The following is a 20147-nucleotide window of genomic DNA, read 5'->3' as shown; positions in this document are numbered from 1 at the left end:
TCTTACTTCCATATCTTTCGACCACACTTCTTTGGTAGTTTAGGGGTCTTTCTTTTGTTCTTTTTCGATCTATCTTTTCACTGTTCACTTTTTCCCTTTCTTGTTCTCTTTTACTTTTCTTTTTTCATTTTCAGGTTATAAGGTTAAAAATGAAGCTGTACAATAATTGTATAATTTTAGATGCCGAATGTTTTATCTTCGTACAATTGCTTCTAATAAAAATATTAATTAAAAAAAATAAAAAAGAAGTGATCCTACTTGATCAATCTGATTATTTGTTTGAAGAGGCAATAGAATGTATTGACGAGGGCATTGAGGGTAATGTGGTCTTTGACAGGGCATATAAGGGAAACTTGTCACGGAGGTTCGAGCTTTTGGGATCTAGAAGAAATTGGATCCATAATGGGCTTGTTAATAGGATTCAGAGCGTGATGTGGAGAATTTATGATCATGACCAATGTTGTGTCAGAGAGGCTAGTGATGGGGCCTGACAGTTGAAAAGAAGAATGATTTTTATCTCAAGACAGAAGTCTGATTAGCAAGTTTGAAGATGACATGTAAATTGATGTCAGTCATGAGCAGTCTAGTCTGAGACTACTTGATATATTGTTCATTTGGTGAAATGGACAGAGGGATGGTAGGTGGGAGTCACTGCCGATATGAGATATGATTTGGGAGGACAAACAAGGCCAGGACTTGCAAAATGCATGAAATGCCATCGGGACTAGGAGGAACTCCATTCCGATATGCAGGACTTGCAGGCTAGGCATGTGCCACAGCAGGGCAGGAAGGAGTCAATGTGGTGACTCAGTCCCGTTACCAGCTGGGACACAGAAACTCTGCCTCAGTTGCTGGCGAATCGATGAACAGGATGTGCATTAGGCAGCGGGGAAAGTAAGCTCGTACCCTGTCCCTGAGTTCAAGAGGGACTCTGAGCCTGTTCACAAGGGGGCTCAGATGTCCTTCCCCATCCTCACTCATTACCCTATACCTGAATTTCACCGATGCTTTTATCCCAAGTCTCGAAGGTAGAACAAGACCTCGGTAATATAATAAACATGGAACCAGAAGCTCACATCAAGGTGAAGGTCAAGCTGGAGAATGGGTCTGGTGCAATCTGGGATAGTCACAGCACGGCAGAAGGCCATTCAGTCCATCGTGTCTGGAAGGCAGTCTAGCTCGCCCAACCAATATTTGCTTTTAACCAGTTCCACATCTCCCTGTAAACACCACCATGTAATCTACTCTGGATCACATTCCAATGACGGCGATACTCAGCAGCTGTCTCCCAGCTCTAGTTCCCAGATGTCTGGTGCCCTGTGGTCCCTCTTGCAGATGGTTTTGTGTGCAGGTGGGGGTATTTGGTTGGCTTTGGCCTGAGGCTCCTTCTTCATGGAGAAGGTCCATTGTCCATCGGGTGATGGTGTCCAGGACATGGAAGGTACTGATCCCTGAGTGGTGAGCACATGGAGAGTGAAGGAGGTTGTTCTGTGATGTGATGCTCCATTTCATTTGGTCCTTCTCGTGCTCTTGATGAGACCAACTTCTCAACGTGCCTGTGAGCTGGAGGAGTTCCTGTGTGTGTGTCGCTGTCTCAGTGGCGACAGAGGTCGAGTCCTGCTGAGTTTGACGCGCACTCTGTATCTTGTCCTGAGGCTGGGGGGGGGGGGGGGGGGGATAGAACAGTTTCCATGACATTGTCTATGACTACATTACCCCCCACCAGCCCGTGACTCGAACTCTGGCGATGACCAGGGAGAGACACAGAGCTGACAGAAAGCTTCCCCTCCTCTGACGCTGAGTGGGAAATGTGCCGTCTGACCTCACGGACAGAGTGGGGTTTGGGGAAGAAGGTTATGATCTAGTGCAGGGGGCAGCCCATCTAGTGAAGAATTGGGCGCCGTGATTTAGGTGAGCTTTCCGCGCGGTAACATGAACATGGAACAGGAAGGGTTGTGGATAGATTCTTCAGGCTCTCATGAGGTAATGATGTGGTACTTGGCCAAGTAGCAGGGTGAAGGGAGTGGCAGCTAGCTGGTGATGGTGGGGCAGCATTGAAGAAGCAAGGTGTGGTGTGAAAGGCTGTGGGAAGGTGAGGCAGGAGAAGGAGGGGGAATTAGAAGAATGGATTGTTTCAGGGCTGAGTGAAACATTTGCACCCTCTATTGGGAACAGTTGGAATTGTTATCATCTACTATTTGAATGTGAACCAATTTATTACTTTAGAAAATCTTCCTTCTGTCTTTTTTCCAGCACTTTTCCCAACCATTGGACCTCCCTTCAACCCCCCTGGTAACATATTCTCATTATTTGCTACCTTTTGTATTAACTCTGCCTGTTCCTTTACTTTCCCCAGTGTCTGAATTCGCTCCATGAACCCGGGCTTCGCCTCTTCTTTCTCAGACTGAATCATGAGGTCAATGTAAGCTGGGGTGGATAATGGGTTTGGCCTCAGAGCTATTTCTTCAAGTCGTCTAATGCTGCCAGATAATTGATCAATCAGCGCCAGAACTGTGTACTTCACGTCAGCAAACTCCTGCTTAAGTGATTCCATAACATTCTGTTGGCTCATCTTCGCACCATAGGCCTTCTCGTACTTTTCTTTCAGCTCACTGTATGTCTTCTTCTCCTTTTTCGTTACATAATCAAACTTGTACTTTTGGTTGAAGTGAACATTCCAGATGCACTTTAGTGGACAGACCATACAGTTCCCTTGTTGGTCCATTGCACAACATTCACGTTTATCATCGTCGTTAGAATAGCCGCAGGGAAAGTGGCAGGTAAAGAAACATTTCTGACAGTTGGTTATATAATAACCAGTCCCACTAATATCCTCCTTTACTGGATGTGTAACTTCAATCTCGTAGTCAAAGTTTTTATTTGCATCCAGCTCGGTTTGGTGTTGGTTCAGAGCTTGTTCCGTTTTCCTGAGTTCTTCCAGTTTGGTGAGACCAACTCGGATCTGCGTCTGCAATCCCACCACTGCAACTTCCAGCTGCTTACGTTCCTTCAGAACCTCTCTGGTTAAACTCAAACTTTTGGTTTCCATTGTGTTCAGAGCTGTAAAGAATTTCTTCATACTGTTTGCTCCCATCTTCCAAAACATTGCATCAAAGTTATCATCGTTCCCTCCCCCTACTCCGCTGTCATGGGATCTGCACTCGTTGCCATAGTTTCCAGAGGTTGGACGCTGGGCAAAAATGGCTGAATTGTTAAACTTGAAGTGTACTGGCAGACCCGTACACTTGTCTTTGGGACACGGTACCTCAGCTAATTTCAGGGCACTCAGGATGGGGGGAGGCTGTCCGTCTGCGAACGTCACCAGGATCTGAATGTTTTCTGCAATATCTTTGCCAAAAATAGCAAGAATCGAATCAAAGACATATTTCTGTGCGTGAGTCAGGCGAGCCAGGGAGGCTTGAGCAACAAAACACACGGCATCAATCTGATCAACACCCTGTGGGGAAGAGAAGAATTCACGGATTTGCTCAGTGATCAGTTGATCCCGGCTGATGCCCCTGGTGTCCCCGAATCCTGGTGTGTCAATGATCGTCAGAGAGTAATCGATGTTAAATCCTTTCTGATGGTGGAGCTGGTAGGCAGTGATGGAGGATGTCTGACTCTCAGCCTGGGATTTTCCTGTTTCCTCCGCTATTAACTTGTATCTGAAATTGTCTCCCCATTCCACGCCCAAGATGTAGTTGATCATCCCATTGATGAGGGTTGTCTTTCCTGAGCCAGTTGCTCCCAGAACCATAATTGTCTTTGTGTGTTTTGAGGTGGGTTTTCCGAAGGAGCATTTCACAAGCTGTTTGACTTTATCAGCTATCTCCTCCTGTAGTTTGAGCTTGTAAATGGAAGGGTTTCCTTTGGATATTAATTTAGTGTCTGTGCGAAGTTTCCGGGCTATTCTGATTGGTGTGTTTCCTATTTTTATTGAAACCTCCTCACTTGCTTCACTAGACCCTGTTTCACCACAGTCAGCAGACACTCGGACTCGGTAGACGGTCATGGGTTTCAGTCCCTCTAAACAATAGTGGCATTGTGTGTCTGTTGTCTTAACTTCCTCCCATAATCCACCTTTCATGGTTAAATTAACTGACGGTTCTTCTCTATATTCAATGCTGTACCGAAATATATTAACATCAGCTCCAATCTGACCTGGTCTGTCCCAGTGCAGTGCTGCGCTGGGTGAACAATCCTGGAAGACTGGTTTACCAGGTGGACTTGCTGGCCGGGTGATGCCCCTGTAGCTCTCACTAACCTTGCTGACCCCTACCTTGGTCACTGCTCTGTATCGGAAGTGATACTCCTGGTGTGGCTCTAACCCAGGTATTGTGAAGGAGTGGCATTGATCAGGTGTATCCAGAATTGTCCATTCCTCCTGCTGGCTACCTCGGTACTCTACCTTGTAGCCCACAATCTCACCGGCACCAAATGTTGGTGGCTGTAACTGCAGAGTCACACTGTCATGTGTTGTTCTACTAGACGTAGGTATCTCGGGCTGTGACGGAGGAACAAAGCACTGGTTCTCCAGACGTCCTCCATCATACAGGTAAATTGAGGCTCCTATGTTGCTGTCATCCCGCACAGATCCAACAGCAAATTTTATTTTCCCATCTGCTATATTGGCGGTGGCAAATTCCAGGAATGATTCTGATGTCTTCCTCATCTGCTGGGACACAGATGGCAAGGTAAGCCAGGAGTCACTTTGTCGTTTTGTACAGGCTCCATCAACAGGAGGTTGTGTCTCTATTTTCTGAGCTGTGGGAGATTGGAGGTAGTTGTTTGCCTCTGACAGGTAGAGATCCTCATGATGTAATTTTGTAAATGTAAAGCAGACCACGTAAACTGTTGCTAAATCCATAAACATTTCATCTAACTCACTCTCTGATTTCACAACTGGTATATCTTTCAATATTCTGAGGTAACGTCCCACAACCCTCATCTCCCGTGCCTTGTCATCCAGCCATGTGGTCAGTGCCTGGTGTTTGAATGGTGACTGCTCCCTGTTCTTCAGTATATTCACCAGCAACACTTCCTCCTCGCCGCCTCCCCGGATGGACGGTAAAACTTTACATATAGTCCCCTGGAAACCTAATTTGTACTCCAGACACATCTTTTGGAATCGAAGTATAATATTTATAATTTCAGGAAACTGAACTGCGACACTGTCTTTCATCAGGTCATTGCACCTCATCACGGCCTCATTGAGCTGTTCTAGGACATCCTGGCAGCGATTGACCAGTCGCACGCTGATCTCCCTCACCAGCTGGGCAGCTTTCGAGTCAAGTTTATTGAGAGGATAGAGCCAGACTGTGATGGGCACTGAATGTTCTCCATCTGAGCCCAGTAGGTTTGGAAGTGTTGCATAGATATTGATGGCGTCTTTGAAGGTGGTGGGATTGTTCTTCAACGAGAAGTCCCCGTAAAAGGTGCAGCTAAATTTCTCGGTATGAGACTTGTGTTCTTCTGTCATTTCTAGGGAGGCCTCGCCCTGAATCGCAATCATAGGGAGACATTTAATTGTTGCCTCCATGTTACCCTGAATATCCTGTATCTTCTCTGTTGATGAAGCCATTTGGTCAAACACAAAGAAGGCCTGGGCCCCATACAACACTGCTGTAATGACATGGGTGGCTGAGCCCTCATCAAACACACTCGGGTAGGTAATATTCTGTCTCCCTAAGTGACTCATTGTCAGTTGTTCAAACCTGGTTGTTGCTTTGTACTGAAGGGTAACTCGTGCTTGTTGCTTTGATTCCTTCGTGTCTCTGAGATATTTTGCCGACCCTTTCACCTCCACTAACCCACCCAGGAAACTCGCCTTCAGTGATGCTGACACATCGAGGGCATTGGCTTTCTTCTCCATGGAGTCTGATGCAATGATGTGAAACTCAGTGCTGGGCTGGTCACGACGATCAAGGTTGTTCTGCAGTGTCTGTAAGTCCCACAAGGTGACGCCTACAGGATAAATCAGCGATCAAAACTGTTAATATTGTTAAAATTACTCAAAGTGAATAATATTCCTTCAGCAGATTCAATCTCTGTACAGGCTATGTCTTGGGCTGAAAGTAAAACACTCTACACTCACTGGACTGATCACATGAACAATAGGTGCGGCTTGGTGGCACAGCGGTAGAGTAGCTGCCTTACAGCGCTTACACCGCCACAGACCTGGGTTCGATCCTGACTACGGGTGCTGTCTGTGCAGAGTTTGTACGTTCTCCCCGTGACCGCGTGGGGTTTTCACTGAGATCTTCGGTTTCCTCCCGCACACCAAAGGCGTACAGGTTTGTAGATTCATTGGCTTGGTATAAATGTAACATTGTCCCAAGTGTGGGTTGGATAGTGTTAATGTACGGGGATCGTTGGTCGGTGTGGACTCGGTGGGCCAAAGGGCCTGTTTCTGTGCTGTATCTCTAAACTAAACAAAAAACATATTGAGTGCTACAGCGGGTCAGGAGGCAATTCAGGAGAACATGGATAAGCGTTGACTTGGATCATCTTCAAATATTCTTCAAATATCCATGTTTAGTTTAGTTTAGAAATATGGTGCGGAAACAGGCCCTTCGGCCCATCAGGCCCGCGACAACCAGTGATCCCCGCATGCTAACACTATCCTGCACACACTAGGAACAATTTACAATTTTACTAAGCCAATTAACCTTCAAAACTGTACGTCCTTGCAGTGTGGGAGGTAAACCGGAGATCCCGGAGAAAATTCACGCAGGTCACGGGGAGAAAGTACAAACTCTGTACAGACAGCACAGGTAGTCAGGATCGAACCTGGGTCTCTGGTTCTGTATGGCAGCAACTCTAGCTCTGTGCCACCGTGCCGCTCAATATTCAATCCACTGTATAAACTGGACTATAACTGACAAAGTTGTGGTCACCATTGGTGACCTGAACTTATGGCCCTGCAATGACCACCACTGTATCATAGAGTGATGCAGCATGTAAAGGGCCTGTCCCACTTAAGTGACCTTTACAGGCGACTGCCGGCACCCGTGATAGGTCGCCAAAATTTTCAATTTGTTGAAAATTCAGCAGCGACCAGAAAGATGCTATGACTCTTTGGAGACCTCTCACGACCATACAGTATTGTCATGAGAGGTCTCCTATGGTCGTGAAGGTCTCCCGTGACATGTCGCCAGGGGTCGCCTGTATGGTAGTGAGAGGTCACCCGTGACATGTCGCCAGGGGTCGCCTGTATGGTCGTGAGAGGTCTCCCGTGACATGTCGCCAGGGGTCGCCTGTATGGTCGTGAGAGGTCACCCGTGACATGTCGCCAGGGGTCGCCTGTATGGTCGTGAGAGGTCTCCTATGGTCGTGAGAGGTCTCCAGAGAGTCGTAGTGTCTTTCTGGTCGCCGCTGAATTCTCAACATGTTGAAAATTTCGACGACCTATCACGGGTGCCTGCATTCGCCTGTAAAGGTCACATAAGTGGGACAGGCCCTTTAAGAGGCCTGACTTGCCCACACTGACAAACATGTCCCAGCTACACTGATCCCACCTGCCTGCCATACCCCTCTAAACCTGTCCTACCCATGTACCCATTTAACTGTTTCTTAACCATTGGGATGATCCCAGCCTCAACTACCTCCTCTGGCAGCTTGTTCCATACATCCACCACCCATTGTGTGAAAAAGTTACTCCTCAGATTCCTATTAAATCTTTTCCCCTTCACCTTAAACCCATGTCCTCTTGTCCTTGATTCCCCTACTCTGGGCAAGTGACTCTGTGCATCTACCCAATCTAGTCCTCTCATGTTTTTACACACCTGTATAAGATCACCCCCCATACCAACCCATACCAGAGGGCATTTGACAAAATCCCTCATGTTGAAATTCATTGAGTGGAAGGTAATGTGAATCCTACCACAACCAGAGAGCAGTCCTGAACCACTATCTACCTCGTTGGTGACCCTTGGACCACCCTTGATCGGACTTTGCTGGCTTTACCTTGCACTATATGTTATTCCCTTATCATGTCTTTCGTTTCACCTACTCTGGGCTCATGTGACTTCATGATTTGTGTGAAGACATTCCAGTACCTGGGATCAGAGCATCTGATCGGCAGTCGTACAGCATTCCCAACTGGAAAGGCCGGCCCAGAGTGGCCAGTTGCAAGCACTCACTCATCACTGAACCGGAAATGGACAGTCAACAAAATCCAGTGATCTGAAACAGAACGAGGAATAAAATATGAAGATGAATCCACTCGATGTACGGCTTTTTGAAGATGTGACCAAAAAGGATTAGTTTAGAGATACAGTGCGGAAACAGGCCCTTCAGCCCATCGAGTCCGTGCCGGCCAAGATCCCCAAAAACTAACACTATCCTACACACGCTCGGGATAATTTACATTTATACCAAGACAATTCACCTATAAACCTGTACATCTTTGGAGTGTGGGAGGAAACTGAAGATCTCGGAGAAAACCCACGCAGGTCCCAGGGAGAACGTACAAACTCCGTACAGACAGCACCCGTGGTCAGGATCTAACCCGGGTCCCTGGCGCTGTGAGGCAGCAACTCCACCTCTGCGCCAGTGTTTATGTAGAGAGATGTTAACTATTGCACTGAGAATCACAGTATGATTTTAGTGTGGATGAAGGCCATTCTGCCCATTGAGTCCCTACTAGCTCTGGGTAAGAACAATCCATCTGGTCCCACATTCCTGCCTTGAAAATTCCTTCCTTTCGGGAAAGAAATTTCAGCCAGACATCCATTGGGGAATGTTGCCGACTGGCCCGCTCCACACTGCAGGAGTACGTGCTGAGGGATGCACTGTAGCTTGGTGCAGCCAACGCCAAGGCTCCATGGGGGAGGACCATTGTCTAGGGTCCTTCCGCTGCTGGACATTGGGGGGCAGGGTCCGGTGGAGATACCCCTCAAACAAGGGAAGGAAAACAAGGTGAAGATCATAAGTGATAGGAGTAGAATTAGGCCATTTGGCCCATCAAGTCTCCGCCATTCATGGCTAATCTATATCTCCCTAGTAACCCCATTCTCCTGCCTTCTCCTAATAACCTTTCATACCCGTACTAATCAAGAATCTTTCTCTGCCTTAAATATACTAACTGGTTTTGCTTCCAGAGCCTTCTGTGGCAAAAAATCCCACAGATTCACCACCCTCTGACTAAAGAAATTCCTCCACATCTCCTTCTTAAAAGAACATCCATTAATTCTGAGGCTATGACCTCTAGTACTAGACTCTCCCACTAGTGGAAACATCCCCTCCACATCCACTGTATCCAAGGGGAAAAGATTTAATAGAAATCTGACTGGTAACCTTTTCACACTGAGAGTGGTGTGTGTATGGAACAAGCTGCTAGAAGAGGTAGCTGAGACAGGTACTATCGCAACTGTTTCTTAACAATTAGACAGGTACATGGATAGGACAGGTTTGGAGGTATATGGACCATTCTTAACTTATTGAGTTTAGAAGAATGAGGGGGGACCTCACTGAAACGTACAGAATAATGAATGGCTTGGATAAAGTGGATGTGGAGAGGATGTTTCCACTAGTGTGAGAGTAGGACTAGAGGTCATAACCTCAGGATTAAAGGCTGTTTTTTTAGCAGGGAGATGAGAAGGACTTTCTTTCGTCAGAGGTTGGTAAACCTGGAATTAATTGCCACAGAAGGCTGTGGAGGCCAAGTCAGTGGATGTATTTCAGAATTAGAATCAGATTTTATTTGCCTTCTCCCCACAAGTATGCAACATACAAGGAATTTCATTGGCCAGGTCAGTCATACAATTAAAAGCAACAGATCACTCAAAAACACATTTTAAAATGAACATCCACCAGAGTGACTCCTACACATTCCTCACTGTGATGGAAGGCAAAATAAAGTTCAAGTCTCTTCCTTTTGTTCTTCCTCGAGCCCCAGTTGACGGGTCGGTCTTGACTCCACCAGCCGGCAGCGTTCGGGCCATCCGCGTCGAGACGTTCAGCTCCCGCATCGGGGGGATGTCAGCTCCCTCGCACCGGGCAATCGAACCTCATGTCGGGGCTGGACGAACCTTCTGCGGCGTTAGAGCTCCTGACTAGCCTCACTCGAGACTGCGAGCCCTTGGTGTTAATTCCGCGTGGGAGTGATCGCAGGCAAGGGATCAGCTCCGATGTTAAGTCCGCGCCCCGCGGTGGGGTCCACGACAGTCCGATGAGGCTTCCAGCTCCATCGATCGAAGGCCGCAGAGCCTGAAGAATGTGATGAGCCTGAAAAAAAGTTTACCCCATCCCCTCTCCCCCCCACACACAAAGCAAACCGAGCAACATTAAAACACACATTCAACAAACGCTTAAAATAAAAAAAGATGAAAAAACGAACACACACCGGGCAGGGCTGCCATCTCCCCGGCGCCCCTGCTGGTCTTTGTCATCTTTCAGGCAGAGATAGATAGATTCTTGGTTAGTATGGGTATCAGGGGTTGTGGGGAGAAGGCTGGAGAATGGTGCACCTATCGCTTATGTCCAAATGTAGGCAGGTGGGACTAGTGTAGCTGGGACATATTGGCTGGTGTGGGCAGGTTGGGATGTAGGGCCCGTTTCCACGCTGTATCACTATGACTAACAAAGTAAATGGCCCACAATTGTGGCAAAGGTTTGAAGAATGGTCTCGATCTGAAACTGTCACCTATTCCTTATGAAACATATTCCTTGTGAATATGAAATAGCACCTCATATTTTGGTTGCAGAGGGCTCGAACGCCGCCGGCTACGGGAGCCAAGATCGTCCCATCAACAGAAGGCTCGAGGCCCCCGACCGCGGGAGAACAAGTAAGGAAAGAAATTTGACGGGTTTTTTTTGCCTTCCATCACAGTGAGGAATGTGGAGGAGACGCTGGTGGATGTTCATTTTTAAATATATTTTGTGTGTTTTGTTACTTTTTCTGGTATGACCGTATGGCAAATCAAATTCCTTGTATATGTTGCAAAACACACTTGTATAATAACGTATGATCATGATGTACCTCCCACTCCCCTGACATCAGACTGAAGAAGGGTCCAGGCCTGACATGTTACCCATTCCTTCTCTCCAGAGATGCTGCCTGTCCCCCTGAGTTACTCCAGAATGTTGTGTCTACCTATTTCTTTTCACCAGAGATATTGCCTGACCCACTGAGTTACTCCAGCTTTTTGTGTCTATCATTGTGTTTTCGTTAAAGATAAGTGCAGGTGCCAGCAGTACATAGTGTGATACTATTAAATGTATAGAGACTGTCTGAAGTCTTTTTGTCTGCACATCTTTTGTCATTGCGAACAAAGTTTGCATTTGAAATAACCAAAATATTCGCCCAACAATGATTGCTGGCTTGAGCCTCGAACAAATGTATTCCTCCCGCCTCTTACCAGAGACTGCAGAGTTTGAAAGTGGGGGGCTTAGTGATCACTGATCACTGGCATTGGGGGTACCCAACGAGGGAGTGGCGCGCCCGTGTGGGGGGTGGGTGTGCCCCCCCCCCCCCCCCCCACCCACGGTAGGGACTTTTTGAAATTTGATGTATTAAAATCATGTTTTAATGCATTGTGGAAGTATGATTTCAATGTTTTTTGTTTGAAGTATTTTTAAGATAATGTAAGGCCTACATGAGAGATAGGAGCAGGTGATTATTATTTTTGTTATTGCTTGACCTAAAAAAACTGGGGGATAATAATACAGGCCGTCCCCCACATCCGCCACAGGCCAACACCCCCTCCCCACCCCGGATCAATGCCAGTGCCTTCCACGGTACAGAAAATTTGACATTTTAAAAAATGTGTTATAATTTCAATTGTTTTTTTTGTTTGGAGAAAGGGACAAGAAATGATCATAACATTTCCTGATTTTGCGAAGTCATACGAATTATGTTTTGCTCGGGGAAAAATCAGAGTATTTTGAAAGTTTGCATTCTTCTTTTGACGTATATTTCATTTTGATTTGAATTTAGAATCATCAAACTATTACATTAATAAAAGAGGTAGACAAAATGTTTAAGAAGGAACTGCAGATGCTGGAAAATCGAAGGTAGATAGAAATGCTGGAGGAACTCAGCAGGTGCGGCAGCATCTATGGAGTGAAGGAAATAGGCAATGTTTCAGGCCGAAACCCTTCTTCAGACTCAAAGAAGGTTTCGGCCCAACATTTAAGAAACAGTTAGACTGATACATGGACAGGACAGGTTTGGAGGGATGTGGATCAAAAGCAGGTAGTGTCGCTGGGACATGTTGGTAGGTGTGGGCAAGTTGCGCCAAAGGGCCTGCTTTCACACTGTATCACTCTATGACTACATTATACCTCCACCATGCATGAGTTTTACTGCTATATACTTAAGCATAGAAACATAGAAAATAGGTGCAGGAATAGGCCATTCAGCCCTTTGAGCCAGCACTGCCATTCAATCTGATCATGGTTGTTCATCTAAAATTAGTGCCCCTTTCCTGTTTTTCCCCCATATCCCTAGATTCCTTTAGCCCCAAAAGCTAAATGTAACTCTCTCTTGCAAACATCCAGTGAACTGGCCTCCACTGCCTTCTGCGACAGATAATTCAACAGATTCACAACTCTCTGGGTGAAGAAAGTTTGTCCTCATCTCAATCCTAAATGGCCTACACCTCATTCTTAAACTGTGACCCCTGGTTCTGGACTCCCCCAACATCGGGAATATTTGCAGTTACAGTAAGTGAAAATCTAGCAGGCAAGCAGGATGTTTTCTGCAACCACCCCCATTTGAAGGCCACTATCTTCCACCGCTTCTAACCAATGCTTGGTACCTACTTCCAGCAGCCACTGGTTGTCCTCCATGATGCACCGAGCCGCGGCCTGGTCCATGCCGGTCACCAGGGCGAATTCAGTGCAGAGACTCTCACAGGAGCGGCGCTACGCTTGCGACGGCCCGGGACTCTTGCACTGAGGCTGCTCCATGGCCGGAGCGGCAGCGAGGGACTCGCTGGCCCGGCAAATACTCGCCAAGCCCGGCTTCCCGTCCGCATCTGCCCCCGCCACTTCTGCTTCCATCCCTCCCTCCACCCCAGCTCTCCAACACCCACGACCGGGTCGCTCAGAGCACAGCAGTGCCTCGTCCAAAGCCGGAGACCTTGAAACATGTCTAGCCCCCCCCCCCCCCCCCCCCCCCGGTTCCGCGGCCCATGAATCACGACCTCCTTGCATGATCGAGATATCACCGTTATAACTCAATATCTCCCCTCCCATTCGGAGATATTGCATCCGAAGCGACAAACGCAGAGACCGAAGCGGGGCTGTGTTCGAACTGGAGCAGTTTTTTGGGGGATTTCGAAAACAAAGTGAAATCTATTGAAACAAAGTATAAAGAAACAAAGAAGCGTCTCGACCCGAAACACCACCCATTCCTTCTCTCGATAGTTTAGGGGCGTGCGGTCAGGGGGGGCAGAGCCTCACCTGTCATACTCCCAATGAAAATAGTTGTTAAGAAAAGTAAAGAAAAATAATAATAAAATGAAATAAATATAAAGATTTTTTCCACTGATCTGTGTTATAAATGTAATTTCTATATGAATCCAATCATTTTTTATAACCAAATTTACGCAGCTCCGCTGCAAATACAGGGAGAGCTGAGAGGTGAGGCAGCGGCGAGCTGAGCCTCCCCTCTGATTGCGCAACCCCTCAGAAACTGTATGGAGTGCGGGCAATAAGCGTGTGCCTGTTACTATCTCTATGTATGTCACCAATGTAATGTTTGTAGACCCCTTCATTACATGTCCTCGCCTTTCATAGTCCAGGTAACGTATTTCACATATAAATATATTAAATTTAGGCTCGCTGGTCTCTTCATAAAACTGCAATGAGAAAGCATCAGGGGAGGCAGCGCTCACATCTGCCTCACTGAGGGGGCGTGTCTTGAGCCCAGTGGAGGGAGAGCAAGCGTCAATTGCGTTGGCTCAGCCCATGTAATTGACGCTGCTTCGCTATCCCCCCACGTTAGCTAGCATCAGCACAAACAACTAACACACACACATCACACACACACACAACTAACACACACACATCACACAACTAACACACACACACAACTAACACACACACACAACTAAGTTAGGATGGGGTAGAAGGCAGTGCCTCCCCAGCCATTTACCTCACTGCACGTCACTGCCATAGATGCTGCCTGACCCGCTGGATTACTCCAGCTTTTTGTGTCTAAACCAACATCTGCAGTTCCTGCCGACGCATAACATGTACCCTCATCGCTCAAAGCCCTGCTGTTTCATGCTATAAAACTCAACACGCCTTCAATACTTGCTTTACCTGGTTGTGGTCTAGTGGAGACACTGGACAGTGGTGCAGCGGTAGAGTTGCTGCCTTCCAGCGCCAGGGACCGGGGATCGAGACCGACTACGGTTGCTGTCTGCATGGAGTTTGCACGTCCTCCCTGTGACGCATGGGTTTTCTCCGGGTGCTCCAGTTTCCTCCCACATGCATAAGACGTGCGGGTTTGTAGGTTAATTGGGTTTGTTACAAATTGCAAATTGTCCGTTAGTTGTGTAGAATAGTGCTAGTATACTGGGTGATCACAGGTTGGCGGGCCGAAGGGCCCGATTCCACGCTGTATGTCTCAACTAATCATGCTGCTAATTCTGGTGCAAAGTTCTACATGTCACTGTGTGGAGTTACAGTACACCGAGGCAAAGGTCCATTGTTAGTGCTGTGGTCAGGATGAACCCCTGCCTTTAGCACTAAAACAAAACACACACACACAGATGGATACACACCCCCACTGTACAGATACCCTGATACATGAGCAGTACACAAAGTGCTGGAGGAACGGGCAGCACCTGGAAATGGACAGACGACATTTCGGTTTATAAAGTAATAGAATGTTACAGCATGGAAACCTGCTCACACCCGCTAACATGTCCCATCTACACTTGTCTCACCTGCCCGCGTTTGGTCCATATCCCTCCAAAACTGTCCTATCCATGTACAGAAAAATGCTGGAGAAACTCAGCGGGTGCAGCAGCATCTATGGAGCGAAGGAAATAGGCGACGTTTCGGGCCGAAACCCTTCTTCAGACTGATGGGGGGGGGGGGGGGGGGGGGGGGGGGGAGAAGGAAGGGAAAAGGGAACTGTCTCCGGAGAGAGGAGGAGAACTTCTTCAAAGTAGGCATACCTTGAGGAGATATCGCAGTGGAGTAGACAAAGTGTTCAAAGTGTTCCAGTTCCTCGTGCTGGCGAGAGCAGGAACAGGGAGATACGAGACCTGAACGTGTGGCTGAGGAACTGGTGCACGGGGCAGGGATTTAGATTCTTAGATCACTGGGATCTGTTTTGGGGTAAGGGGGAACTGTACAAAAGGGACGAATTGCATCTTAACAGGTGTGGGACCAGCATTCTGGCAGGCAGGTTTGCCACTACTACACGGGTGGTTTTAAACTGAATAAGGGGGGTGGGGTGTCGAATGGGCTAGTGGAGGATGGAGTTAAAGGGAAAGGGTTTCTTAAATGTGTGAGCGTAGAGACAGAGGGGTGTAAAATGAGGGTAGAAGCAATAGGTAGCAAGGTGAAAAGTAAAAGTGGCAGGCCGGAAAATCCAGGGCAAAAATCAAAAAGGGCCACTTTTCAACAAAATTGTATAAGGGGTAGGAGTGTTGTAAAAACAAGCCTGAAGGCTTTGTGTCTCAATGCAAGGAGCATTCGTAATAAGGTGGATGAGTTGAATGTGCAGATAGCTATTAATGAAATGATATAGTTGGGATCACGGAGACATGGCTCCAGGGTGACCAAGGCTGGGAGCTGAACATCCAGCGATATTCAATATTCAGGAGGGATAGAGAGAAAGGAAAAGGAGGTGGGGTAGCGTTGCTGATTAGAGAGGAGATTAACGCAATGGAAAGGAAGGACATTAGTTTGCAGGATGTGGAATCGGTATGGGTAGAGCTGCGAAACACTAAGGGGCAGAAAACGCTGGTGGGTGTTGTGTACAGGCCACCTAACAGTAGTAGTGAAGTTGGAGATGGTATCAAACAGGAAATTAGAAATGCGTGCGACAAAGACAAAACCGTTATAATGGGTGACTTCAATCTACATATAGATTGGGTGAATCAAATTGGCAGGGGTGCTGAGGAAGAGGATTTTTTGGAATGTATGCGGGATAGTTATCTAAATCAACATGTAGAGGAACCAATGAGAGAGCATGCTATTTTAGACTGGGTATTGAGTAATGAGGAAGGGTTAGTTAGTAGTCTTGTTGTACGTGCCCCCTTGGGCAAGAGTGACCATAATATGGTTGAGTTCTTCATTAGGATGGAGAGTGACATTGTTAATTCAGAAACAATGGTTCTGAACTTAAAGAAAGGTAACTTTGAGGGTATGAGACGTGAATTGGCCAAGATTGACTGGCAATTAATTCTAAAAGGGTTGACGGTGGATATGCAATGGAAGACATTTAAAGACTGCATGGATGAACTACAAAAATTGTTCATCCCAGTTTGGCAAAAGAATAAATCAGGGAAGGTAGTGCATCCGTGGATAACAAGGGAAATCAGGGATAGTATCAAAGTGAAGGATGATGCGTACAAATTAGCCAGAAAAAGCAGCATACCGGAGGACTGGGAGACATTCAGAGACCAGCAGAGGAGGACAAAGGGCTTAATTAGGAAAGGAAAAATAGATTATGAAAGAAAACTGGCAGGGAACATAAAAACTGACTGCAAAAGTTTTTATACATATGTGAAAAGAAAGAGATTAGTTAAAACAAATGTAGGTCCCTTGCAGTCATAAACAGGTGAGTTGATCATGGGGAACAAGGATATGGCGGACCAATTGAATAACTACTTTGGTTCCGTCTTCACTAAGGAAGACATAAATAATCTGCCGGAAATAGCAGGGGACCGCGGGTCAAAGGAGTTGGCGGAATTGAGTGAAATCCAGGTTAGCTGGGAAGTGGTGTTGGGTAAATTAAATGGATTAAAGGCCGATAAATCCCCAGGGCCAGATAGGCTGCATCCCAGAGTACTTAAGGAAGTAGCTCCAGAAATAGTGGATGCATTAGTAATAATCTTTCAAAACTCTTTAGATTCTGGAGTAGTTCCTGAGGATTGGCGGGTAGCAAACGTACCCCCACTTTTTAAGAAGGGAGGGAGAGAGAAAACGGGGAATTACAGACCAGTTAGTCTAACATCGGTAGTGGGGAAACTGCTAGAGTCAGTTATTAAAGATGGGATAGCAGCACATTTGGAAAGTGGTGAAATCATTGGACAAAGTCAGCATGGATTTACAAAAGGTAAATCATGTCTGACGAATCTTATAGAATTTTTCGAGGATGTAACTAGTAGCGTGGATAGGGGAGAACCAGTGGATGTGGTGTATCTGGACTTCCAGAAGGCTTTCGACAAGGTCCCACATAAGAGATTAGTTTACAAACTTAAAGCACACGGCATTGGGGGTTCAGTATTGATGTGGATAGAGAACTGTCTGGCAAACAGGAAGCAAAGAGTAGGAGTAAACGGGTCCTTTTCACAATGGCAGGCAGTGACTAGTGGGGTACCGCAAGGCTCAGTGCTGGGACCCCAGCTATTTACAATATATATTAATGATCTGGATGAGGGAATTGAAGGCAATATCTCCAAGTTTGCGGATGACACTAAGCTGGGGGGCAGTGTTAGCTGTGAGGAGGATGCTAGGAGACTGCAAGGTGACTTGGATAGGCTGGGTGAGTGGGCAAATGTTTAGCAGATGCAGTATAATGTGGATAAATGTGAGGTTATCCATTTTGGTGGCAAAAACAGGAAAGCAGACTATTATCTAAATGGTGGCCGACTAGGAAAAGGGGAGATGCAGCGAGACATGGGTGTCATGGTACACCAGTCATTGAAAGTGGGCATGCAGGTGCTGCAGGCAGTGAAGAAAGCGAATGGTATGTTAGCTTTCATAGCAAAAGGATTTGAGTATAGGAGCAGGGAGGTTCTACTGCAGTTGTACATGGTCTTGGTGAGACCACACCTGGAGTATTGCGTACAGTTTTGGTCTCCAAATCTGAGGAAGGACATTATTGCCATAGAGGGAGTGCAGAGAAGGTTCACCAGACTGATTCCTGGGATGTCAGGACTGTCTTATGAAGAAAGATTGGATAGACTTGGTTTATACTCTAGAATTTAGGAGATTGAGAGGGGATCTGATAGAAACTTACAAAATTCTTAAGGGGTTGGACAGGCTAGATGCAGGAAGATTGCTCCCGATGTTGGGGAAGTCCAGGACAAGGGGTCACAGCTTAAGGATAAGGGGGAAATCCTTTAAAACCGAGATGAGAAGAATTTTTTTCACACAGAGAGTGGTGAATCTCTGGAACTCCCTGCCACAGAGGGTAGTTGAGGCCAGTTCATTGGCTATATTTAAGAGGGAGTTAGATGTGGCCCTTGTGGCTAAGGGGATCAGAGGGTATGGAGAGAAGGCAGGTACAGGATACTGAGTTGGATGATCAGCCATGATCATATTGAATGGTGGTGCAGGCTCGAAGGCCGAATGGCCGACTCCTGCACCTAATTTCTATGTTTCTATGTTTCTAAGAAGGAACTGCAGATGCAGAAGGTACACAAAAATGCTGGAGAAACTCAGCGGGTGCAGCAGCATCTATGGTATCGAAGGTACACAAAAATATCCATGTACCCGTCTAGATGTTGCTTAAACATTGGATAGTCCCTGCCTCAACTACATCCTCCGGCAGCACGTTCCATACACCCACCACCCTTTGTGTGAAAATGTCACCCCTCAGGTTCCCATTAAATCACTTACCCCCCCCCTTAATCTCCCGTTAATCTCCCCCCCCCCCCCCCCCCCCCACAAAAAGCTGGAGTAAATCAGCGGGACAGGCAGCATCTCTGGATCGAAGGAACGGGAGACGTTTCGGGTCGAGACCTTTCTTCAGGCTGAGCGTCAGGGGAGAGGGAGCCACAGAGCTAAGGACGGTTAAGGTGTGACAACGAGACAAAGGGGATGTAGATCATGGAACATGTAGAATAGATCGTTGTTAGCTAGTGACACCAAGGCAGAGATAAAATGTAAACGAGGACAGTCAGATTGGTCGGAGAACGGGGAAGGAGAACTGGGATGGTGAGCAAGGGTTACTTGAAGTTATCTAAGTTCCTCCAGGCCTTTATACATAAAAAGCTGGAGTAACTCAGCGGGACAGGCAACATCTCTGGAGAGAATGAATGGGTGACGTTTCGGGTCGAGACCCTTTAGCTGAATATTCCCGCATGTTTCGTTTCTTGTCCAATACTGGGACACGAACCTGCATCACTCACCGATCGAGGAAGCGACCGTCTGCAGCTGTAAGGGGATTGCAGCGTTGACGATGGGACGAATGGTCTTGCTTGGAGCTCCCCCCAGCACAATCAGTGCTGAGTGCAGACACAGAATCTCACTGGACCGACCGCAACCCCCGACGCTAGGAGCTGAGATGTACCGAGACTCCTTTCAGCAAACATGAGAATCGACTCCCACGCCAGCGGCGATATCTGCAGAGCAAGGCTATTTATTCTCCAGTGATCTCCACACCCGAGATTGGAATGAATTCTATGAAAATACACTTTCACTTAATGTGCAGAATCGATGAACAGTCACGCCCGTAGTCCTGGCCACAAACCAGGGCGGTGCACACCCGATACTGCAAGCTTGCTTGTGTATAAGTTTCTTCAACTTGTAACCCTTAAGTAACCCTTGCTTTGCCTCTTGGATTTCGAAAACAAAGTGAAATCTATTGAAACAAAGTACTGAAGAAGGGTCTCGACCCGAAACGCCACCCATTCCTTCTGTGCAGAGATGCTGCCTGACCCGCTGAATTACTCCAGCTTTTTGTGCCTAAACCAGCATCTGCAGTTCCTTCCTGCACACTCTGAGACGCCGTCCGTCCCGCTGAGTTACTCCAGCACTCTGTTTTTCTCTTTTGGTGTAAACCAGCATCTGTAGTTCCTTCCTACGCATAACATGTACCCTCATCGCTCAAAGCCCTGCTGTTTCATGCTATAAAACCCAACATGCCTTCAATACTTGCTTTACCTGGTTGTGGTCTAGTGGCGGCATTACACAGTGGTGCAGCGGTAGAGTTGCTGCCTTCCAGCGCCAGGGACCGGGGATCGATACCGACTACGGTTGCTGTCTGCATGGAGTTTGCACGTCCTCCCTGT

The 20147-nt window shown here is 47.0% G+C and overlaps 1 protein-coding gene across 1 annotated transcript; it reads right to left on the bottom strand.

Moving 5' to 3' along the window:
• Nucleotides 1–1182: 1182 nt before the first annotated feature.
• Nucleotides 1183–19445, bottom strand: LOC116990152. Its single transcript, XM_033047693.1, has 3 exons — nt 19266–19445; nt 8058–8184; nt 1183–5964 (listed from the first exon to the last, which is right to left on the bottom strand). Exons 2-3 carry the CDS (start codon nt 8143–8145, stop codon nt 2195–2197), a joined length of 3858 nt encoding a protein of 1285 aa, XP_032903584.1. The 5' UTR covers nt 8146–8184; nt 19266–19445; the 3' UTR covers nt 1183–2194.
• Between the last annotated feature and the right edge of the window lie 702 nt (nt 19446–20147).

Source organism: Amblyraja radiata, chromosome 30 (genome assembly GCF_010909765.2).
Source record: "Amblyraja radiata isolate CabotCenter1 chromosome 30, sAmbRad1.1.pri, whole genome shotgun sequence".
NCBI classification, from domain to species: domain Eukaryota; kingdom Metazoa; phylum Chordata; class Chondrichthyes; order Rajiformes; family Rajidae; genus Amblyraja; species Amblyraja radiata.
This window is presented reverse-complemented; position numbering and strand designations above follow the sequence as displayed.

Excerpts from the sequence above, each read along its gene's own strand:
- LOC116990152 (XM_033047693.1), bottom strand. The coding sequence starts at position 8,145 with ATGAGTGAGTGCTTGCAACTGGCCACTCTGGGCCGGCCTTTCCAGTTG. Across the intron at positions 5,965-8,057 it reads ATCAGATGCTCTGATCCCAG|GCGTCACCTTGTGGGACTTA; the intron begins GTACTGGAATGT and ends TTTATCCTGTAG.